We start from the raw sequence: 19806 nt of genomic DNA, 5'->3' as shown, positions 1-19806 counted from the left end.
TGTTGGTATCTCCCCAACATTTGGTCAATTGCTGGGGGAATCCTGATCATCGTTATCTCTCTCCCTCAACAGCTCCACCCTCCAAACTCACTCTCATTTGGAGCCTGACTAAGGGGAGGTCTCAGAGGAGCCAAGACTACCATAAAGGGGAATTCAGGACAGTTTCTGGACAGAACGTACCCCCTTTAAGGCCAACATCCTGCTGGGCATGCAGTGGAACAAGCTGTTACTCAGGAGGCTGAGGCAGGAGGATTGCAAGTTGGAGGTCAGCCTAGGCAACTCAGGGAGACCCCGTCTCAAAACCAAAAAACAAACGAAACCCAACATCCCATTTCCCAGATGGTAAAACTGAGCCCAGAGAAGACCAGCATTTACCATGACAGAATGAGGACTCCACTTGGGGCCTGGACCCCTTTCACTCATGGTCCCTCTGAGCCTTACATGTCCCTCTGTCCTCTGACCTCCAAAGCTGAGCCTACAGATGTGCTTTTCCAGCTGGGCTCTTTATCTCCAGAATCTGACCCAGATAAATTAACGCTGTTGGATTCTTTGTTCCTGCTCCTTGAAGTCATGTCTCAATAAAAGTCCTGGGCTAGCTAGAGGCAGGACTTGTACTCTTGCCAGGCTGTGCCTCTGGTGAGCACAGGTCTTCCTCTCTGAGCCTCCTCCTTCTGCCCTGAGAGATGGTGCAGGATGCCCCCCCAGTCTATTCTTGAAGAGGAGCTCAAGGAACCAGGAACCTGGCCCTGGCTTCGGGGCACCCAAACTCTTTTCATTGCTTTTGCCTGCCATCCCTTGGGCTTCGAGACGTAGAGGCTGCTATCAACCTGGGGGCCCAGAGTTACCTTTGCCCCTAAATCAGGCAGAAGGCATGAAATCCTGAGGATCCACCCATGCCTGTGACCCTGAGGTGGCTTCCTCTGCACCCAGCTGGCTCCTCCCCCATGTCCTGGCTGCCTTCCCAGGCAGGGAGGAGGCAGTCAAGCCTGTGGGGATTGGTTGGCTCAGCCCTGCCCAGGCCAGCTTCCTGCAGCCTCCTACAGGTCGGGAGCCAGGGACAAAGAGGTCCTAGAGGAGGGGAAAGGAGATTGTGGGGGACAGGCTACTCCTGATAGAAGGTGCCAAGCAGGGGTGGGAGAGGGGGGCCTTGGCCTGGAATGGGGAGGGTGACGCCCAAGGCTGGGGAGGCTCCCGGGAGCGTGTTGGCCTGGTGTCTGGGTAACCGAGTCCCTGGCCACTTCCCCATGATTCAGGCTGAGCCCCTCTGGGCTTTGAACAGACTCTCTCTCTCTCTCTCTCTCTCTCTCTCTCTCTCTCTCCTCTCTCCCTCCCCCTCTCTTCTCCTTTCTCAATGCCTCTTCTCTGGATTGCCCTGGGTCTTCCCCCTCTCAGTCCTACCCCCGTCTTGAAGTCTCCACTCCTGTCCAGTGTCGCTGGAGTTTCCTTTCCCTTTCCAGGGCCTCAGTAGCTCACCATCTGTCCCATCTTCCCTGCAGGATGCCGCAGCTGAGCCTGTCCTGGCTGGGACTGGGGCCCTGGGCAGCCTCTCCTTGGCAACTCCTGCTGTTGGCCGGGGCCTCCTGGTTCCTGGCCCGCAGCCTGACCAAGATCTACACTTTCTATGACAACTGCTACCGCCTCCGATGCTTCCCACAGCCCCCCAGACGGAACTGGTTTTGGGGTCACCTAGGCCTGGTGAGTGTGGCATACTGCGTCTGGACCATCAGAGTGGGTGGACTTTCTGAGAGGCTGGAGTGGGTTCAGAGAGTTGGGGCCAGGGAGTGGACTCGGAGAAGTGAGGGAGACGGTGGGCAACCTCTTTTTCCTCTGCCCCACTGGATGCCTTCCCTCTTCTCTGTCCCCCTCCTGCCCTGAGCCCTTTCTCTTTCTTTCCCTTCCCTACCCGACTGCTTTGGGTCACATGGGTTACTGCCTTCCTCCCATTAGTGCATCCTGTCCTGCTTGGGGGGCTCCCGGGGAAGACTGCACAGAGCTGGGACCCCCGGCCAGTCCACAGTCTCCACCCTTGGATTTGTGGCCTCCGTGGGGCATTATCCAGGGTCTACTTCCTGCCTGGCCCATCTCTGTTGGCCTCAGGGCTGCCAGTTCTCTGCATGAATGAGCTGTGACCCACCTCCCCCTCCCCACATCCCCACAGGACACAGCTGGGCCCGCGGTTTCTCTTCCCACTCCAACTTCTCAGGAACTTCTCTTTTCTTATCCTGCCCTCCACCGCCAAGATGTATCAATGGACCCAAGTCGGCCACTTTCCCCCTCTCTCACCTCTCTCTCCCTCCCTTCCTCTCTTTCCAGGGCTGCACACATGCTCCGTGAATCCTCTGTCACTGAGCAGCACCCAGCCACTTTCTTTTCCAGAAAGAATTCCTGTGGCCTCTGCCATGGTGGCTACGCCTGCTGGGATGGGGCTCCTCACTCACCATCCTGGGCCTCATTCCCAGAGGCCTTTGCTCTGGGCTGTGTGCATCTGCTGTTTCCAGAATCATACCTTGGCTTTGCTGTTACTTGCTGAAGCATCACCGCCAGTGCCACTGATGATGTGTGGCCGCCTCTCACTACAGCTCTCCTTCCCTCTTTCTTGTTCACCTCCTCTCATCACCCTCAGGACTTCCATCCCCTCTGCATCCTAGTCCAACAACTTCTTTCCAATCCTCCTTCCTCGACCACCTCTAGCTCAGTTCCTATCATGACTCACAAGCTGCAGTCTCTTGCTGTTTGGGCTTTTCTACATGGATGTTTGGGGAAAAAAATTGCTTTGGAGAAACTCAGCCAACCATGTTCTCTGATGTCTTCTCCACAATGATGCTGGAGAAGGTCACAGAACTGGACAGTTAGGTTCCATGTAGATTCCTCTCCACTCACCTCTAATGAGATTCACTCTGCACCAAACCTCCCATCTCCTTGATCAGCCTCAAGGACGAAGACTCACCTTTGTTCATGGCCTCCCTTTCCCTGCTCATTCCTCATCTGGTCCCCACCCCTACCACCCTCATGACCTCCAGTTTCCCTAAGTCCCATGGACATCTCCAGCCCCATCCCATCCATCTCCCAGAAGTTCTCTGCTATGCTAACTGTCCCATGCCCAGGGACCTCCTCTTCTCTTGGTTCCTGGATGACACCTTCCCCTGGTGTCCCCTGAGCTCCCTGTGGCCCCTCTATCTCCCTCCGGCTGTTTCCCCAGGCTTTTCATATGGGATTCTCTGGGATCTCAAATTCTCCTCCTCCTCCCTCTCCTGAAGCCACCTCCTTGGCCAGGGGTCCAGCTCCTAAGTTGACCATCCATTCCCTCCTGAAGTGAGTTCCAAGTTCACATCTCTCCTGAGCTGGGGACTAAGATTAGAACCGCCTCTAAACTTGTTTTCTGCCAAGCTGGGGAGGAACCAGAGCTAGTGGCAAGAGGCTGTGCTGGGGTTTGGGGACAAGGGAGAAAGTTGGATGGAGTGAAATAGCTATGAGTCCACAATGAATGGGGGTGAATCATAAGGTGTTGGTGGGGAGGACAGAGAGAGAGAGAGAGATGGGGAGCTGAGATAAGAATAATGAGAGACACAGAGACAGAGATGCACATACACATGGAAGGGGGAGGGAGGCAGAACCGAGACAGAATGAAGAGAAAAGATGGAAAAACACACAGAAGGACAGATAAACTGGAGTAAAGAAACAAATGCAGACACAAGTATCTATCTATTTAATCTCTACCTCTGTTACCTACTTATTTATCTTTAATCTCTTCGATATATTATCTATTCATCTTACCTGCCTATAATGTGTCATTATCTAGCAATGTATCTATCTTATCTATATTTAATTTATTATTTCTCCATCTGTCAATCATCTGTATGTTCATCTCTGTATCCCTATCTGTCTATAATGCATCACATCAATCAGTAATCTATGTATCCATCTTTGTATCTCTTTTATTGCTGAGGTCCAGCCCCCGCGGGGGGGTGGGGGTGGGGGTGGTGGAGAGAGGTCCAGGGTGGTCCTGAAGGAAGAGTGGCATCGACAAAAGAAGAAGAGTAGAGCAACTTCCAGAAGACATCTCTCTGCCCCTGGAGGGACCTTTATTTTTATACCTTTTTACAGGTGTTTTCTCAGGTAGTTAATGGATAGTTTCAAAGCCGGAAACTTTTTTGATTTACATAATTTTCAAGAATTACAATCTTTTTTGACATACAATGAATACCTAAGATATTGAGTACATTGTTCAAAATATTTTTCTGTAACCTTAGACAATCATGATTAAGCTTTTAGGTTTTCATGTCAATCACTAGGTGCTAGGGGATGCAACTAGACTACATGACTCCTGACCTATTATTCACTTCTAACTTTAAAGCATACCTATAATTATTTCATTAACCTTTAACTTTAAAGCATACTTATGATTATTTGTAAGCTTTCTTACTTCTAAACTAAAATCCCAGTAAAACACACTTAAAGTAGTGAAAGTCTATTATTTAAAAGCCTACTACTCCGAAGTGCCTCTAAACTGTATCTATGTTAATTTTACATTATTCTATTTTTAATTTCCAAGGTAATCTCCTTTTTTTCATATGACCTATTCAACTGCTTTCTTAAAGAACTTCCTTGATCCTTGGTCAAAACACACCAATTCCTATGTCTTTGTAATCTTTAACTAAAGGGCAGGCTTTACACCTCAACTCATTTGTCATTTATATTAACTATGTGTTTTCCATTTTCATCATAAGTTTCTGCATAAGGCAAAGGAGGGTCTATTGGTTGGGTAATGTATTTTTATTAGCCTCTTGTCCTCGAGGGGATACCATAAGCTACATGGTGGTCCTTATACTGTTGGCACAGCAATTGTTTTTCTGTAGCTAGGCTGTTGTACAGGTTGTGGCTTTTGGATGGGGTTGGGGGGGCTAGTGTAAATCGTTAACCATGGGATAAATATTTCTGTTGTTTAAGCTTGAGGAATAACACCATTGCCTGTATCCTGAGAGACACTGAAACGCACCTCATGGCATGTCTCAATGGCATCCTTCATCTTGTTCTGGGACTTTTCCTGCAATCTCAGGCCATACGTACTTCTATTGATTGACGTATGCCCTGTTATCCATATCATGAGGATCATAAACAAAACACTTAACATTCCTAATGGTTCCGGTTTCCAGATGGTGTGGCCCTGCCGCAGCATCCCCCACGCTGTGACCCTGTCAGACAGTGGGTGTAGGAACGCCTTCACCATTTTATCTATCATACCTATCTATAATCTATTCACAATACATCACATCTATCTATCTATCCATCATCCATCATCCATCCATTCATCGTCTGTATATCTATCTAGGAAAAGAGAGATGAATAGGGGGAGGGTTCAGAGACACATGGATAGACACATGGATAGAGATACAGAAACAGAGACAGATGAGAACAGTTCGGGTGGAAGGGGTAAGAGGTGGGGCTGTGGTGGAATCCCAGTCCCCTGGCAGGACTGGCCTCAGCCCTCTCCTTCCCCAGGCCCAGAACAATGAAGAAGGCATGCGGCTGGTGGAGGAGCTGGGCCACTGCTTCCGTGATGTCCACCTCTGGTGGGTCGGGCCCCTCTACCCCGTCCTGCGGCTTGTCCACCCTAAGTTCGTTGCCCCCCTGCTCCAGGCCCCAGGTATCTCTCCCAGTCCTGACCCCTGGCCTCTTTTCCCTGTTCCTGTTTCCAGCCCTTCCCACCTCTGGATAGGCCAGGCTGAGCCGGGGAAGGGGCGATATCCAATAAAGACCATGGCTCTGCCTATCACAGGCAAGTGACTCTGGACAGGGTCTTGGCCCTCTCTGGGGGCTCAGGTCTTTTTCAGTTGTGAGTGATGGGAACTCAACTCGGTGTGGTCTAAGCAAAGAAAGGGGATCTATTCACAGTAAAGGGCAGGAGAATGTCTTCAGATAAGCTGGATCCAGTTCTTCAAACAATACCAGCAAGAGTCTTCATCTCAGTTCTGCTTCCTCCTGTGATGGCTTCACTCTTATTCTGCTAAAGATGAGTCCTAGGATTTCAAGTCCTGGGGAAAATTCCCTGTAGTTCCAGGATTCTCTTAAATTTGCCTCATTTGAGTGAAGAACCCATGCTTCACTTAGTCACTGTGATTTGATTGTGGAGGCCTAGCTCAGCTCTGGATGGTGGAACCACCTCTCAGCTCCTTGGATTAAGGCTGGGGAAGGTGTGAGGTGCTGGTTCCAAGAGAAAGATCCAGCAGCTGAAACGGAAGACATTTATCTACTAGCTGTAAGACAGGCAGTTCCTGGGTAAGGAAACTGGGGCTCAGGGAGGTGCTAGGACTTCTCAAGTTCACCCCGCATACCAAGGCCTCCTCCTTAGTTCTGTGCACTCTGGTATGTCTCAGCTGCCTCTGATGGAAGGGTCCCTAAGCTCAGCCTCTGACCAGGGAGGTGGATCCTCTGGTCTTTCTAGGAGCCCTAACACTTAGTGCTTAGTGTGGAGTAGAGGAGGACACTGAGACAGTCTGGGTCATCCCTGTGTCACATCTGGAATGTTAATGGGACCACATTTAAATCCTGTCTGGGGATCATATGTAGGTCACATTTGTTTCATGTCAGACTGTCTTAGACTGTCTATTTCAGACCATGTGGTATCATGTCGGGGCAGATCATGTATGTTGTGTAGTGGTGGGTCATGGTAACACATGTTGTATCCATGACATATGTCCCCAGCATGTCAGGAGATGTCAGAGAGTCTGGGACAGGCATTCTAGTCCCTGGAAATGTGTGTTGTAGAGTGCCGGGCCATTCTCGAGTGAGAGAGAACACGGAGACCTTCTGTCAAGGCCTGCTAGAGGGTGCTGAACCTCTGCTTCTGCAGCCTGGTCTGGTGCCCCTAGTTCCTCACTCCTTCCTGATTCCTATGCTCTTGGCTCTCTTCCTGCTGTTCTGGGCTCAGAGGAGGGAAGTGCAGACCCTTGGCTGGGAATCTCCACCCTCCCTCACTCCATGGGCCCTGATGATGCTCACTTTTGCCAGCTATGGTTGTACCCAAGGAAATGGCTTTCTATGGCTACCTGAGACCCTGGCTGGGTGAGTAACTGCAGGTGAAAGGGATTGGGGACAACCTGGGGGGCCAGGGAATGGTGTTGCCTTGCCTACTGCCCATGGTTGCTCTACCAGGGGATGGGCTCTTGCTGAGTGCCGGTGACAAGTGGAGCCACCGCCGGCGCCTGCTGACACCTGCCTTCCACTTCAACATCCTGAAGCCCTACATGAAGATTTTCAACCAGAGTGTGGACATCATGCATGTGAGTTCCTTGAACCCAGGGCCCAGCTAGAAAGGGGGAGTGGCTCCCAACAGACCAGCAAACCTGTTTCTGCTGGTAGATTTGGGGCTATAGCTTTTTCTCTCCAAGTCTTGGTTTCCTCGTCTGTAAATTGGGAGTAATAACCTCTACTTAAAATGAGGTCAAGATGATGTCACAGAGCTATGGTCCTGGCACATAGTGGGTGCTTCTAAGGCATTAGTTTCTAGTGTCCCTCACAGAAGCCCTAGAAACTCAACACAGTAATGCTGTATACAGTAGTTCTTTCTGCACAGTCTACTATTTTAAAACTCATTGGCTTTAGTGGTCCAGTGGGACTCTTCCATTTGTTTCTTATCTACCAAGCCTGGGCTTGCTAGCATGGCAGAGACTGGGCTGAGAAAGAGAGAGAGAGAGAGAGAGAGAGAGAGAGAGAAGAAACATTCAGTCCCTCTCTATGCTTAGTTTTAGAACTAGCACATGATTTTTTGTGTGTGTGCTAGAGATCGAACCCAGGAGTGCTCAGCCACGGAGCCACAGCCCCAGCCCCTTCAGACATGGTCTTGCTAAGTTGTTTTAGGGCCTCACTAAGTTGCTGAGGCTGGCGTTGAACATACTCTATGGGCCAAAGCAAGTCTCAAATACAGCTTAGGTTCAAGAGATGGAAAAAAAAAAGTCTCCACCTCCTAATGGAAGGAGCTACAAAGTCTCAAAGGCTAAGACTGTGCTTTGTTGGACGGTAGCGTGTCTTAAGCAGGGAAGGGCCGTGTTCAGAAATTTTAGGGAAAGCTGGGTGCGGTAGTGCGCATCTGTAATCCCAGCAACTCAGGAGGCTGAGGGAGGAGGATCATGAGTTCAAAGCCAGCAACGTACTGAGGCTGTAAGGAACTTAGTGTGACCCTGTCTCAAAAAAAAAAAAAAAAAAGTACTGAGGGTGTGATTCACTGTTTAAGCATGCCTGGGCTCAGTCTCTGGTACTAAAAATAAATAAATAAATGAATTTTGCAACATTTCCAAATCCTTCATTATGCTAATGAAGATGATAATGCTAGCCAACACTTACTCCACACTGACTGTATCCAGAAACCCTGTGCTAATGTGATTTTCACAACCCTCTGAGGTAGAGACGATTATGATTGCCACATTGAATGGTGAAACCAAAGGTCAGAGAGATTATGGAGCTTGTCCAAGTTTACCCAGCAGTAAGTGAGCAGGCATTCTAACCTGGTTTATGTGACATTGAACCAGGTAAACTTAACTAAATGTTGCTGAAGACTTGGCAGGTTACTGACCTGGGGGAGGGCAGTGAGTTGCCCAGGTGCATGGAGCATGGAGGGCAGAGCTGGACTTGAGCTCAGGTCTCCTGACTCCCACCTGAGTCTTCAGCTCCTACTAGGAACAGCTTCTGCTCTCACCAAACCTGGTCCCTTCTGGGTTTGGGAGCCTCAGGCACAGGACCAGAAGGCTGGTTCTGGGGAGTCCATCCTGGTAGGAGTAGTTGAGCAAGGGCTCTGGGAGCCAAGGCCAAGCCCCAGCCCTGTTCCCTTCTCTGGCCAGGCCAAGTGGCAACGACTGATCTCAGAGGGCAGTGCCCGTCTGGACATGTTTGAGCACATCAGCCTCATGACCTTGGACAGTCTGCAGAAATGCGTCTTCAGCTTCGACAGCAATTGTCAGGAGTGAGTTCTTGCCCAGGGCCTGGGAAATTGGTGGAGGAGGAAGGACTGACCAGAGGAATCAGTGGAAGCTTCTGGAGGGGGTGGGTCAGAACTGGGCGCTGAAGGACAGGGAGGGGAAGAGATAGTAGTCTTTCCAGGTAGCGGACTTGTGTGAGCAATGGCAAGTGGGCTCACAGCAGAGCGTGTGCAAGAGTAGTGAGGATACCCCTTGGAAATGAGGTTGGAGGGAAGGAGTGGCTAGATCTTGAGGACACTGAGTAGCCAGGCAAAGGGGTGTGAACTTTATCCTGGGGCTCCCAGGGAGCCATAGAAGGTGTGGGAGCAGGTGAGAGTCATGGTCAGAGCTGAACTTGGATGTTTGATTCCCTGGAAGACTGATGGCCGCATAGACACAGGATGCAAGGAAACCTAGAGAGGAGGAGGTCTTGGTGGAGAAAATGGGGCAGATTCAGGAGAAACCAAGGAAGAATGGGCAGGAGCAGATGTTGAATAAGAGGGCGAGGAGATAAGCATCAGGCCCATGCTCTGCCCCGGACACCTGGGATGTGAGCCAGCTCAGAGAGAGTGGCACAGAGGACTGTGCTTGGCAGCATGCCTTTCTGGATGGTTTGTGGCCCTGGGACCCTGGCTGGGAGTGCTCCCTGGGTGCTAAGGAGCTGCTTCCCCTCTGTCCTGGCCCTGCAGGCAGCCCAGTGAATATATTGCCGCCATCTTGGAGCTCAGTGCCCTCGTAACCAAACGGTACCACCAGATCTTCCTGTACTGGGACTTCCTGTACTACCTCACTCCTGATGGGCGCCGCTTCCGCAGGGCGTGCGACCTGGTGCACGACTTCACAGATGCGGTCATCCAGGAGCGGCGCTGCACTCTGGCTGCTCAGGATGTTGATGATTTCCTCAAGGCCAAGGCCAAGTCTAAGACTGTGGACTTTATTGATTTGCTCCTGCTGTCCAAGGTGGGCTTCCCTGAGACTTGAATTCAAGAGGTAGCGTGGACCTTAATGGTAAATATTAGACAGAAGTTGAACGGGATTGAGAAGGTTGTGGGGAGCCATGGAAGGTGCTTGAGGAAAGGAGAGACCAGTCAGAGGTAAGTGCTGGAGGTCACGCTGTAGAAGGCTGCCTCTGAGGAGCACAGAGGCAGGAAACACGGGAGGAAGAACTAGGTCAGGCTCTGGAGATGATAAGAGACGGACCCTGCTTAGACCCAGGTGCTGTTAGACTTGGTCTGATTTGAGGGTCTTGTCCTGTGTCCAGGATGAAAATGGGAAGAAGTTGTCAGATGAGGACATACGAGCGGAGGCTGACACCTTTATGTTTGGAGGTGAGGGACTAATGTGGCAGTACAGAGGGGGTGGGGTCATGGCATTCTGTCCCTCCTCCCCTTTCCCCACCCTTCCCAGGACCTCAATGCTTGGGCGCTGTCCACCCTCTGGTGCTGAAGCAGCCCAGAGGCCCAAGGCTGCCTGACTGCCCCTCAGGCCATGACACCACGGCCAGTGGTCTCTCCTGGGCCCTGTACAACCTGGCAAGGCACCCGGAATACCAGGAGCGCTGCCGGAAGGAGGTGCAAGACCTGCTGAGCGACCGTGATCCTAAGGAGATTGAGTGGTGAGTGAGTCCTCAAGGCCCTCCCTGAGCCCCTATCATGGGCCCTGCTTCCTAGGTGGGGAACAGGAAGATGTTTTTGCTGGGAGTTATCTGGGACTCCACATGTATCACTTTTTGAACTTGCTAGGCAACATTTAGCAAAATCAATTCCCTTTTCTGAATCTCTTTTCTTACCTGTAAACTGGAGGGCATCTCTACCCCATAGAGTTACTTGGAGAACTAGTGACAATATAAGTCGAACAGATGCCACCCAGCATGGATTCAGTAAATGAACCATCCTCCTCTGCTTTGCACTTCTGTCTAAACTTGCATTTCCCTAAGACATTTACTCCTCTTTATTATTATTATTATTATTATTATTATTATTATTATTATCATCATTATTATTTTGGTACCGGGGATTGAACTCAGGGGCACTCGACCACCGATCCACATCCCCAGCCCTATTTTGTACTTTATATTTAGAGGCAGGGTCTCACTGAGTTGCTTAGCGCCTCACTGTTGCTGAGGCTGGCTTTGAACTCATGATATTCCTGCCTCAGCTTCCCTAGCCGCTGGGATTATAGGTGTATGCCACCATGACTGGCTTTAATTTTTATTCTTTTAAAAAACTTGCAGGCTATTCCAAGAGTTCACAAAGATCTCAGTGGGCAAAACTCATTCATCTCTTCACTTGGTAGACACATCCATATTTTTAGCCCTGCCGTCTCCCAACTATGTGTCCAGTCCCATTTTTAGAATTTACTTTCATATTTACTTATTTGCAATGGGGTCTTGCTATGTTGTCCAGGCTCAAACTCCTGGGATCAAATGATCCCAGCATCTCAGACTCCAGAGTTGCTGGCACTCTGGGTACATGCTTACATGCCCATCTTTCCTTTTTCATTTTAATCCTACCTGGACAAAGCTGGGGCAGAAAGAATGGAGGCCAGACTGGTAATGAGACAGTGAATACAGATTTTCCATATTGGATGTGGGGATCAGAAGAGCTGGTCAAGGGGGACGGTTGTGCAGAGGCTAGGTTGGGAGTTTGTACGAGAAGCCTGGCATGTTTTAGGGTTCAGGGGAAGCAGTGGCTGAATCTTTGTGAAGCAGTGTCAAGAACAGAGAGACTCCTGGGGGTGGTATCAGATGCCCTGCTTGCAATGCTTTGAAAACCATGTTTGGACTTTAATCAAAAATGTGTCAGTTTGAGTCCTTTGGAATCCCATATTAGAAGAAAGATTAAAGTGGGCAGGGATGCTGCTGTTAGGGGAGCCAGACATTGGGCACAGATGCTCATGTGCTTGTGGATCAGCATGGTCAGTTATTGGCTAGGTGCTGTCTGGGAAAGCGAGGCTGTGGCTTGGATGCTGTGTGGTAGAGCCTGAAGACCCCATAGCTGGAAGCTGACAGATAAGTGCATTTCTTGCAGCTGGACAGTAAGTTCTTACTTAAAGGAAGATTCATGACTAACCCAGAGGGCAATGAGGAGCCATGGCAGATATTTGAGTAAGGGAGGGGCAGATCAGATCTGGGCATTAAGAAACATTTCTCTGTGATTATGAGGGCAAATTGGAGGGGACGAGGTGGGGCCCAGGGGGTCCAGGGATGGGGAAGAGGTATTGGACTGGTCAGACATTTTGGAAAGTGTCCTCAACTTTAAATCTTTGCCCAGTACAGATGATGTTTTTGTGATTCCTCCACCTTCAAATAATTATGCCCTTGGTAAAAGTTCAAACAATTCATTATAACCTTTTTGTATTGTTTAGGCCATCATTTGTCCCCTTCCTGCTTTTGATGATTGCCTGTGTCTTTCCAGACAATGTTGGGTCTGTTCACATTCTCTCCTCTTGCTCATTCTTTCCTTCCCTCCATTTCTCTTCAGCTGGGAGGAGATACAGAGCCCTCAGCTCCCACATTGAAGCAATAGCGCTTCAAGGTCTTTTCTTTTTTTTTAAACTCAAAATTTGAAAGATAACTTTGAATTGTCAAGACAAGCATGGGAACACATTTTTTTTTTCCCTTTCAGAAATTGAAACGCTGAAACATTATAAATTACGTTTCTCTTTTTTTAATATTTATTTTTTAGTGTAGATGGACACAACACAATGCCTTTATTTTTATGTGGTACTGAGGATCAAACCTGGGTCCCGCCCGTGCTAGGCGAGCACTCTACCGCTGAGCCACAATCCCAGTCCCTCTCTTTAATTTTTTTAAAACTTAAAAATTTGGATATATATATATATATATATATATATATATATATATATATTTATTTATTTATGGGGTAGAAAGAGATGTTATGATTTTTAATATAATGTAGAATGATTATATGAAACTAATTAACATACCCATCACCTCAACTACTTAACATTCTTTTATAATGAGAATATTTGAAAACTTACTCTCTTAGCAATTTTGGAATGTATAGCACTCAATCATTAGCCACATTTACTATTCGGTTCAATTGATCTTTTTTTTTTTTTTTAGAGAGAGAGAGAGAGAGAGAGAGAGAATGAATTTCTAATATTTATTTTTTAGTTATTGGCGGACACATCTTTGTTTGTATGTGGTGCTGAGGATCAAACCCGGCCGCACGCATGCCAGGCGAGCGTGCTACCGCTTGAGCCACATCCCCAGCCCATCGGTTCAATTGATCTTTAAATAATGAAGCTCGCTGGGAGTTGTGGCACATGCCTGTAATCTCCACAATTTGGAAGCTGAGTCAGGAGAATCATAGTTTGAGACCAGCCTGGGAAACTTAGCAAGACTCTGTCTCAAAAAATAAAAAGGATGGGATGTAGTTCAGTGGTACAGCACCCTCGGGTTCAATCCAATCACAAACAACAACCTTCTTTCCCCTATCTAGCTGAGACTTTGGACCTTTGGACTATCACTTCCCCATCCTCTCACCTCACAGCCTCTGATAATAACATGCTAGTCTTTGCTCCTAGGAGTTCAATTGCTCTCGATTCTACTTCTAAGTGAGACAGTATTGTCTTTGTGTGTTTGGCTTATTTTACTTAACATAATGCTCTCCAATTTCATTCATGGATGCAGATGATCTTGTTAGCCTCTTCCCCACACCTGATCCTGTCTCTTGTCTCCTGAGAGGTCCCTAGAGCCAGAAATTTGTCACATGTCCTTCCAGATCTTTTTCTTGACACTGATTCTATAGATGTGTATAAATATGCCCTTGTTTTTACACTCAACACTGTGTCTTGAAACTCCTTATTTTGAGTGCTATGGAGCATGCTGTAGTTTATTCATCTCACAACTCTGTTGGGGACATTTATGTAAACATTTTCAATTATAAAAAATATTGCTGAATTCCCTTTAGTATTTCTGTACCAGTCTATCCTCTAGAGTGTGATAGGACTAGTGATACCTATTTCTACCTTTCAGGTAGCTATATAGTATTCCACCATATCCTTATCAAAACATTCCCCCCTCAATGGAAATTTGAACAGTTTCCATTTTTTTGCTATCACAAACACAACATAGTAAATATCTGTGTATACGGACACATTGCTTAAACATGTGAATACCTTTGCAGGACAAAGTCCTAGAAATGCAGTTGCTAAAGAAAAGGTACTTGACTTTTATAACTTAATAGCTCTTGGAAAATCCAGTCTTACATAGAAACTGAGAATGCTCCATTCCTTGAGTGCTTACCAAGAGTGTACACTAAGAAACTTTAAAATATTTGCCAATCTGATAAGTGAAATATAATTCTTTGTTATTTTAATGAACATCAATTAAGCACTAGTAATCTTGAGCTTTGGGTTCATCTGTTGATAAGCCATGCATATTTCTTATTATGTGATATGTCAGTTCACATAAAATTTATCCTTTCTACTTTGGGATTTTTAGTTTTTCTTATTGATGTATAAGAACTCTTTACATATTAGTAAAATTAGCTCTTTAAAAAAAATAAATGGGCTGGGGGTGTGGCTCAAGCGGTAGCACGCTCGCCTGGCATGAGTGCGGCCTGGGTTCGATCCTCAGCACCACATACAAACAAGGATGTTGTGTCCGCCGAGAACTAAAAAATAAATATTAAAAAATTCTCTCTCTCTCTCTCTCTCTCTCTCTCTCTTTAAAAAATATATATATATATTAGTTATTGATGGACCTTTATTTATTTGTTTAAATGCAATGCTGAGAATTGAACCCAGTGCCTCACACATGCTAGGCAAGCGCTCTACCACTGAGCCACAACCCCAGCCCCAAATTAGCTCTTTTTTTCTGCCATGCAATATCCTTCCCCAAATTATCTTTGACTTTATTTTTTGTTTGGGTTTATTTATTTTGGTTTGATTCATCTATTTGTAGTCAAATTTATTAATTCTTTTTTAGCTCCTGTTTTTGTTTATTTTTAAATTTGTGTTACTAAACATTTCACACTTTAATTTTTTTGCATTTTTTTAGTTGTAGTTGGACACAATACTTTATTTTATTTATTTTTATGAGATGCTGAGGATAGAACCCAGCACCCTGCACATACTAGGCGAGCGCTCTACTGCTGAGCCACAACCCCAGCCCCATCACATTTTAATTTTAAAATGTAAAGTTCTTGTGTGTTTTCCCCTAAAGGGTTTATTTCTTTTCAAATATATTTTATTTATTTAACATTTTATTTACTTTTTATATTTAACATTTCCCTATGAAATCTATAAGTACAGTTTAAGTACTGAGGTATAAGTACTAAGGTAAGAATCTATTTTTTCCCAAATAGCTAATTGTCCCAACAGAATGTAATGAACTTACCTTAGGATTTTAAACAGTTGCTTCATAATAAGCTAACTTCATTTATATGTATTTGAGTTTATTTCTGGACTCTACTCTGTGCCATGTATTTATTTAGTGATAATAAGCTCCAAGAATCTTTATTATCATTAAAGAACACTTCATATTCGATAAAGTTTGTCTCATCTACTTATTTTGCTTTTACATTTTTTTCTTGACTTCTTATTTTTCCACATGATAGCTATAATCCGATTGGCTAGTCTGAAAAAATAACCTTGAAATTTTTAAATAATTAATATTTTTCAAATTAAACTCCTCAGTTTCCAGGAGTTGAATTAACCACTCTCTCCAAATTCCTGACTAGATGTCATCATTTTACTGTGCAATACTTATTTTCTCCCATTTCTCCCAAGTCTAGTCTTCCCTAATGTGATTCTAAAGAAACTGATGCTTTTATTTTGTAAAATTTGTTGTTGAAGTGGGTATATTATAAACTTTGCAAATATGCTGTTGGGTCACAGCTCTGATACTGATTTTCACCTTTTCCAGAGATGCAGCACTGGGATTTTATTAGCCTTCCATGGTTCTAAGTCCATGTAGATTATTGTGTTTAACTGTCATGTGGTGCTTTCCTCTTTAGTCCCCTAGTGCTGGACACTCAGGCTGCTTCCATCCTGTCCCTGCAGCAAACATCTTTGTATGGACTCTTCATCCACTTGTCTGAAGACCTCTCTGAAACCCATACTTGGGAGCCAGTTGGAAGGGTTGTAAACACATACCATTTTTCCTTGACCACATACCGGCAGTTGCCCTCCAGAATGGCAGCCCCTGCCCACATCCCCACAATCAGTGCATGAGATCCACCAACCCCTCCACACCCCTCAGCCAATCCTCAGCACTCCTCACATTGTTGATTCCTACCTCAAACAGATATGAAGTAACATCTCATTGTTAATACTTCCATTTCTCTGATAACCAGTGACTCTGTGCACCCCTTCTTAAATCTCTTGTGGTTGATCTCTGGGAATTCCTAGATTATATCTTTTTGTTCATTTTTTTCTTGGGTCACCTGTCATTTTGTTTGTTGATTTGCAGGAATTCCTTGTATATTCTAGATCTACATATATCTCTGAACCTCTCATCAGAATGTGAATTTGGTCCATGGTGTCTTTTATTATATAGTAATTCTTCAATTTTGTTTGTATTTATCCTTTTTAATTTTGGTTTTATGGTTTGTATTTTTGAGATTTTAAGAATTCCTTATTGCTAGGTCACAAAAATGTTATCTTCTTTGTAGTTTTTTTTTTCTTTACTCAGGCTGGGAAGGGGGTGTACTGATGGGGACAGTTTGTAAATGGGTACAAAGTTACAGTTAGGGGGGAGGAATAGTTCTGATATTCTGCACAATAATGTATTATACATTTCAAAATAGCTGAAAGAGAGAATTTTGACAAAGATATGACAAATGTTGGAAATGATGGATATGCTATTAAATTTACAGTTTTATCTTTTAGTTATGGGGGGAGGCTCTACCCTGCATGTGGAGTAGAGGAGGATTTAATTCTTTTTGTTTCCATATTGCCAGTTGTCTGAACACCTCCACCAGACCATATATCCATTTTCCAGGAATGTGTGGAACCTCTTTACCGGATGCTAAAGTTGATGTATCTGACTGCAAGCTCTCTACTTTGTTCTATGGATCTATTTTCCTGTTCTTGTTGCAGTACCATATATTTTTTAAAAAATACTTTAAATACTATACCTTTGTAATAGGTCTTAATAATGGGTAGATTAGGCTCCTCTTCTTTGATACTTTTATTTTTATATTGACCCAGCCCCTGATGAACTTTAACCCTTCCAATTGGAATAAGATCATTGGGCTGGGGATCTAGCTTAGTTGCAACAGTGCTTGCCTCTAATGTGCAAAGCCTTGGGTTTGATCTCCTGCACCAAAAATAAATAAATAAATAAAGATAAAAATTGTCTAGCTTAAAAATCCAACTAGATTTTTATTGGATCACTTTGAATATATACTGATTTAGAAAGAATTCACACCTTTATGTTAATAGGTCATGCCTCCCTAGCATGTGGGTGAATCTTATACATTCAGATAACCTTATTAACCCTTTAAGGATATTTGTTTCTGCTTTTGTTCAGTCATTTTATCATTTTAATAATGCTTTCTTTCAAATATATCAATACTTTAAAGAGTACACTTTTGAAAGGTGTATTTTGCTGAGAAATATTTCTAAAAACACCAGGTCAAGTTTTCTTCTAGTATTTTTGTAATTTTGATTTTCTAATGTTTAAACCTTTGATCCGTCTGGGATTCATTTTGTTGTAGGACAGAGGGGCAGAGGGCGGTGGCAAGAGGGTTTCATGGGGCAGCAGTAAGGCTGGGGGAGTTTTTCTGTTTGCTCCTTGGATAATTGTTTGGGGGTGGTTCCTTAGGGACGACCTGGCCCAGTTGCCCTTCCTGACCATGTGCATCAAGGAGAGTCTGCGGTTGCACCCCCCAGTCACAATCATCTCCCGCTGCTGTACCCAGGACGTTGCCCTCCCCGACGGCCGGGTCATCCCCAAAGGTGCCCACAACGGCAGGGGGAGGAGACTCCTGGGCACGGTGGTGGTCTCATGGGGCAGCACGGACCTCATCCTGATTGTCCCCTCTTTCCTTACAGGGAACGTCTGTGCTATCAGCATCTTTGGGATCCATCACAATCCATCGGTCTGGCCAGATCCTGAGGTGCTGCTCCTCCTCCCCATTCCTGGGGCCTGGTGATGGGGCGCGGACCTGACCTGGGACACCAGACTCTGTGCCTCTACTGCACCTGCCCGACTTCCCCCGGGGTGGCTGGTGTGCCTGCCAAGAGGCCCCTCCCAGCAGCCCTCTCTTGCCCTGTCCCCAGGTCTATGACCCCTCGCGCTTTGACCCAGAAAGCCCCCAGAAGAGGTCACCTCTGGCTTTTATTCCCTTCTCGGCGGGGCCCAGGTGAGGGCAGCGGGCATGGAGGCGGGATGGGTGAGGGTGTGCAGAGGGGGCCTCGTCCGAACGCCCCATGCCTGATTGTGGGGCGCGTGCGTCGGGGCTCGAGGTTTGGAACGGGATCCCAGGAAAGGGGTGTGTGTGGCAGAGTCCCCTCCCTGCTGCTGGTGCGAGCTGGGGCAGGAGTCTGGGCCAGGCCCCGGGACATGGGGACGCCCACAGTGGTCCAGGCGCGTCAGCGTCCCTCGCTGCCCCTCAGCTTGATCTGGGTGGGTGGGTGGGAGGTCCCCAGCTCGTAGCGGTGGGATGCAGCCCAGATGGGGATCCCGACACAGTGAGAGTCCCCACCCCGCCCGCAGGAACTGCATCGGGCAGACTTTCGCCATGAACGAGATGAAGGTGGGGCTGGCGCTGACGCTGCTGCGCTTCCGCGTCCTGCCCGACGACACCGAGCCGCGCAGGAAGCCCGAGCTGATCCTGCGCGCCGAGGGCGGGCTCTGGCTGCGCCTGGAGCCGCTGAGCGCGGGTGCGGAGTGACCCTCAGAGAGCTGTCCTGGGACACAACACCCGCCCACCCACCTTTGCAGATTCCCGGGAATAAGATGGTGATCACCTGTGCTTGAACTTTACCGAGCGCCAGCAGCGGGCGCAGGGGGACAGAGGTGACGGGGCGCGTGGGTTGGGGGAAGGCGAGGCTGAGGTCTTTGAGCCCAAGACCGTGACAGCGTCCCTGGCTGACTACAGCGCCCCGCGCTGATGGCAGGTTCTCCCGTTGCTCAAATATGGATTTCATCGTGTGGACCAAAGGCAACCATGGGAGGTGTTTGAGCAGGAGAGGAACCAGGATTGAAGGCCGTGTTGAGACTCTTGTAAATGCAGGCAATTAATAGTACTAACATTTCTGCCATCCTGACTTTATTCTGATCTTCTTAATACACCCAATCTTTTCTCACCTCAGGAGTTTTACTGTTTCTATGGTTACTAAATTACTATGTTCATTAAACCTAACAAGCCTGGTTGTTTTACAGTGTGTCTGATCATTGTGGTATCTGTGCATCTATTACATTGCCTGTCGTTTTTGCTGATTTTCACTCATGGGGGCCCTGATTTTTGTGTTCCTGCTTATCTTCGCCTGGGTATTTGCTAACAGATTTGAAAGAATATTTGTAGAATTTGAAAAAGGCAGTTTTCTGTAGAGGTGTCCTTGGAGCCCTTGTGCTTGAGGATTATGTTAAACCAAGTTCCGGGCTTGTGGTGCCCAAGGTCACTGAGGCCATTTAAACACAAGCTGACCAAACACTTGTGTGGCTTCTTGGCTTCAATTTGCTCTCTCCCTGGGAGATGTAGATCATTAAGGTTCTTATGTGAGAAGAACCTTCTTAAAAATTCTCCTTCTTGTATTGCTCCTTGTCTTTGATTTTTTTCCCTTTCATCACAAGATCATTAAAACAGAGCTTCATATTTTATTGTTTAGTTTTCGAAGCCCCAGTTCCTTTACCACCTAATAGTACCCCACCCCACTA

At 46.8% G+C, this 19806-nt stretch overlaps 1 protein-coding gene across 4 annotated transcripts; it reads left to right on the top strand.

Moving 5' to 3' along the window:
* Positions 1–924: 924 nt before the first annotated feature.
* Positions 925–18944, top strand: LOC124088004 (cytochrome P450 4F3). 4 transcript variants are annotated; one of them, XM_046437260.2, is made up of 14 exons: positions 925–1043; positions 1497–1695; positions 5500–5570; positions 5697–5776; positions 7009–7062; positions 7153–7280; positions 8835–8956; positions 9641–9911; positions 10213–10279; positions 10437–10566; positions 17749–17882; positions 17979–18043; positions 18207–18289; positions 18643–18944. In XM_046437260.2, the coding sequence occupies exons 2-14, from the start codon at positions 1498–1500 to the stop codon at positions 18818–18820; spliced, it is 1581 nt and encodes a 526-aa protein (XP_046293216.1). In that variant the 5' UTR covers positions 925–1043; position 1497; the 3' UTR covers positions 18821–18944. The 4 variants fall into 4 exon arrangements, with proteins under 4 accessions (XP_046293216.1, XP_046293215.1, XP_046293218.1 ...); XM_046437259.2 differs by having other exon boundaries at positions 997–1118; XM_046437262.2 differs by lacking the exon at positions 5697–5776 and having other exon boundaries at positions 997–1118; positions 5500–5644.
* The last annotated feature ends 862 nt before the right edge of the window (positions 18945–19806 follow it).

The sequence above is a fragment of the Marmota monax genome, unplaced genomic scaffold, assembly GCF_021218885.2.
Source record: "Marmota monax isolate L192 unplaced genomic scaffold, Marmota_monax_Labrador192_F-V1.1 WCK01_AAM20220418_F8-fsc00021, whole genome shotgun sequence".
Lineage (NCBI taxonomy): Eukaryota > Metazoa > Chordata > Mammalia > Rodentia > Sciuridae > Marmota > Marmota monax.
The sequence above is the reverse complement of the archived record's forward strand: the minus strand, read 5'-3'. Positions and strand labels throughout refer to the sequence as shown.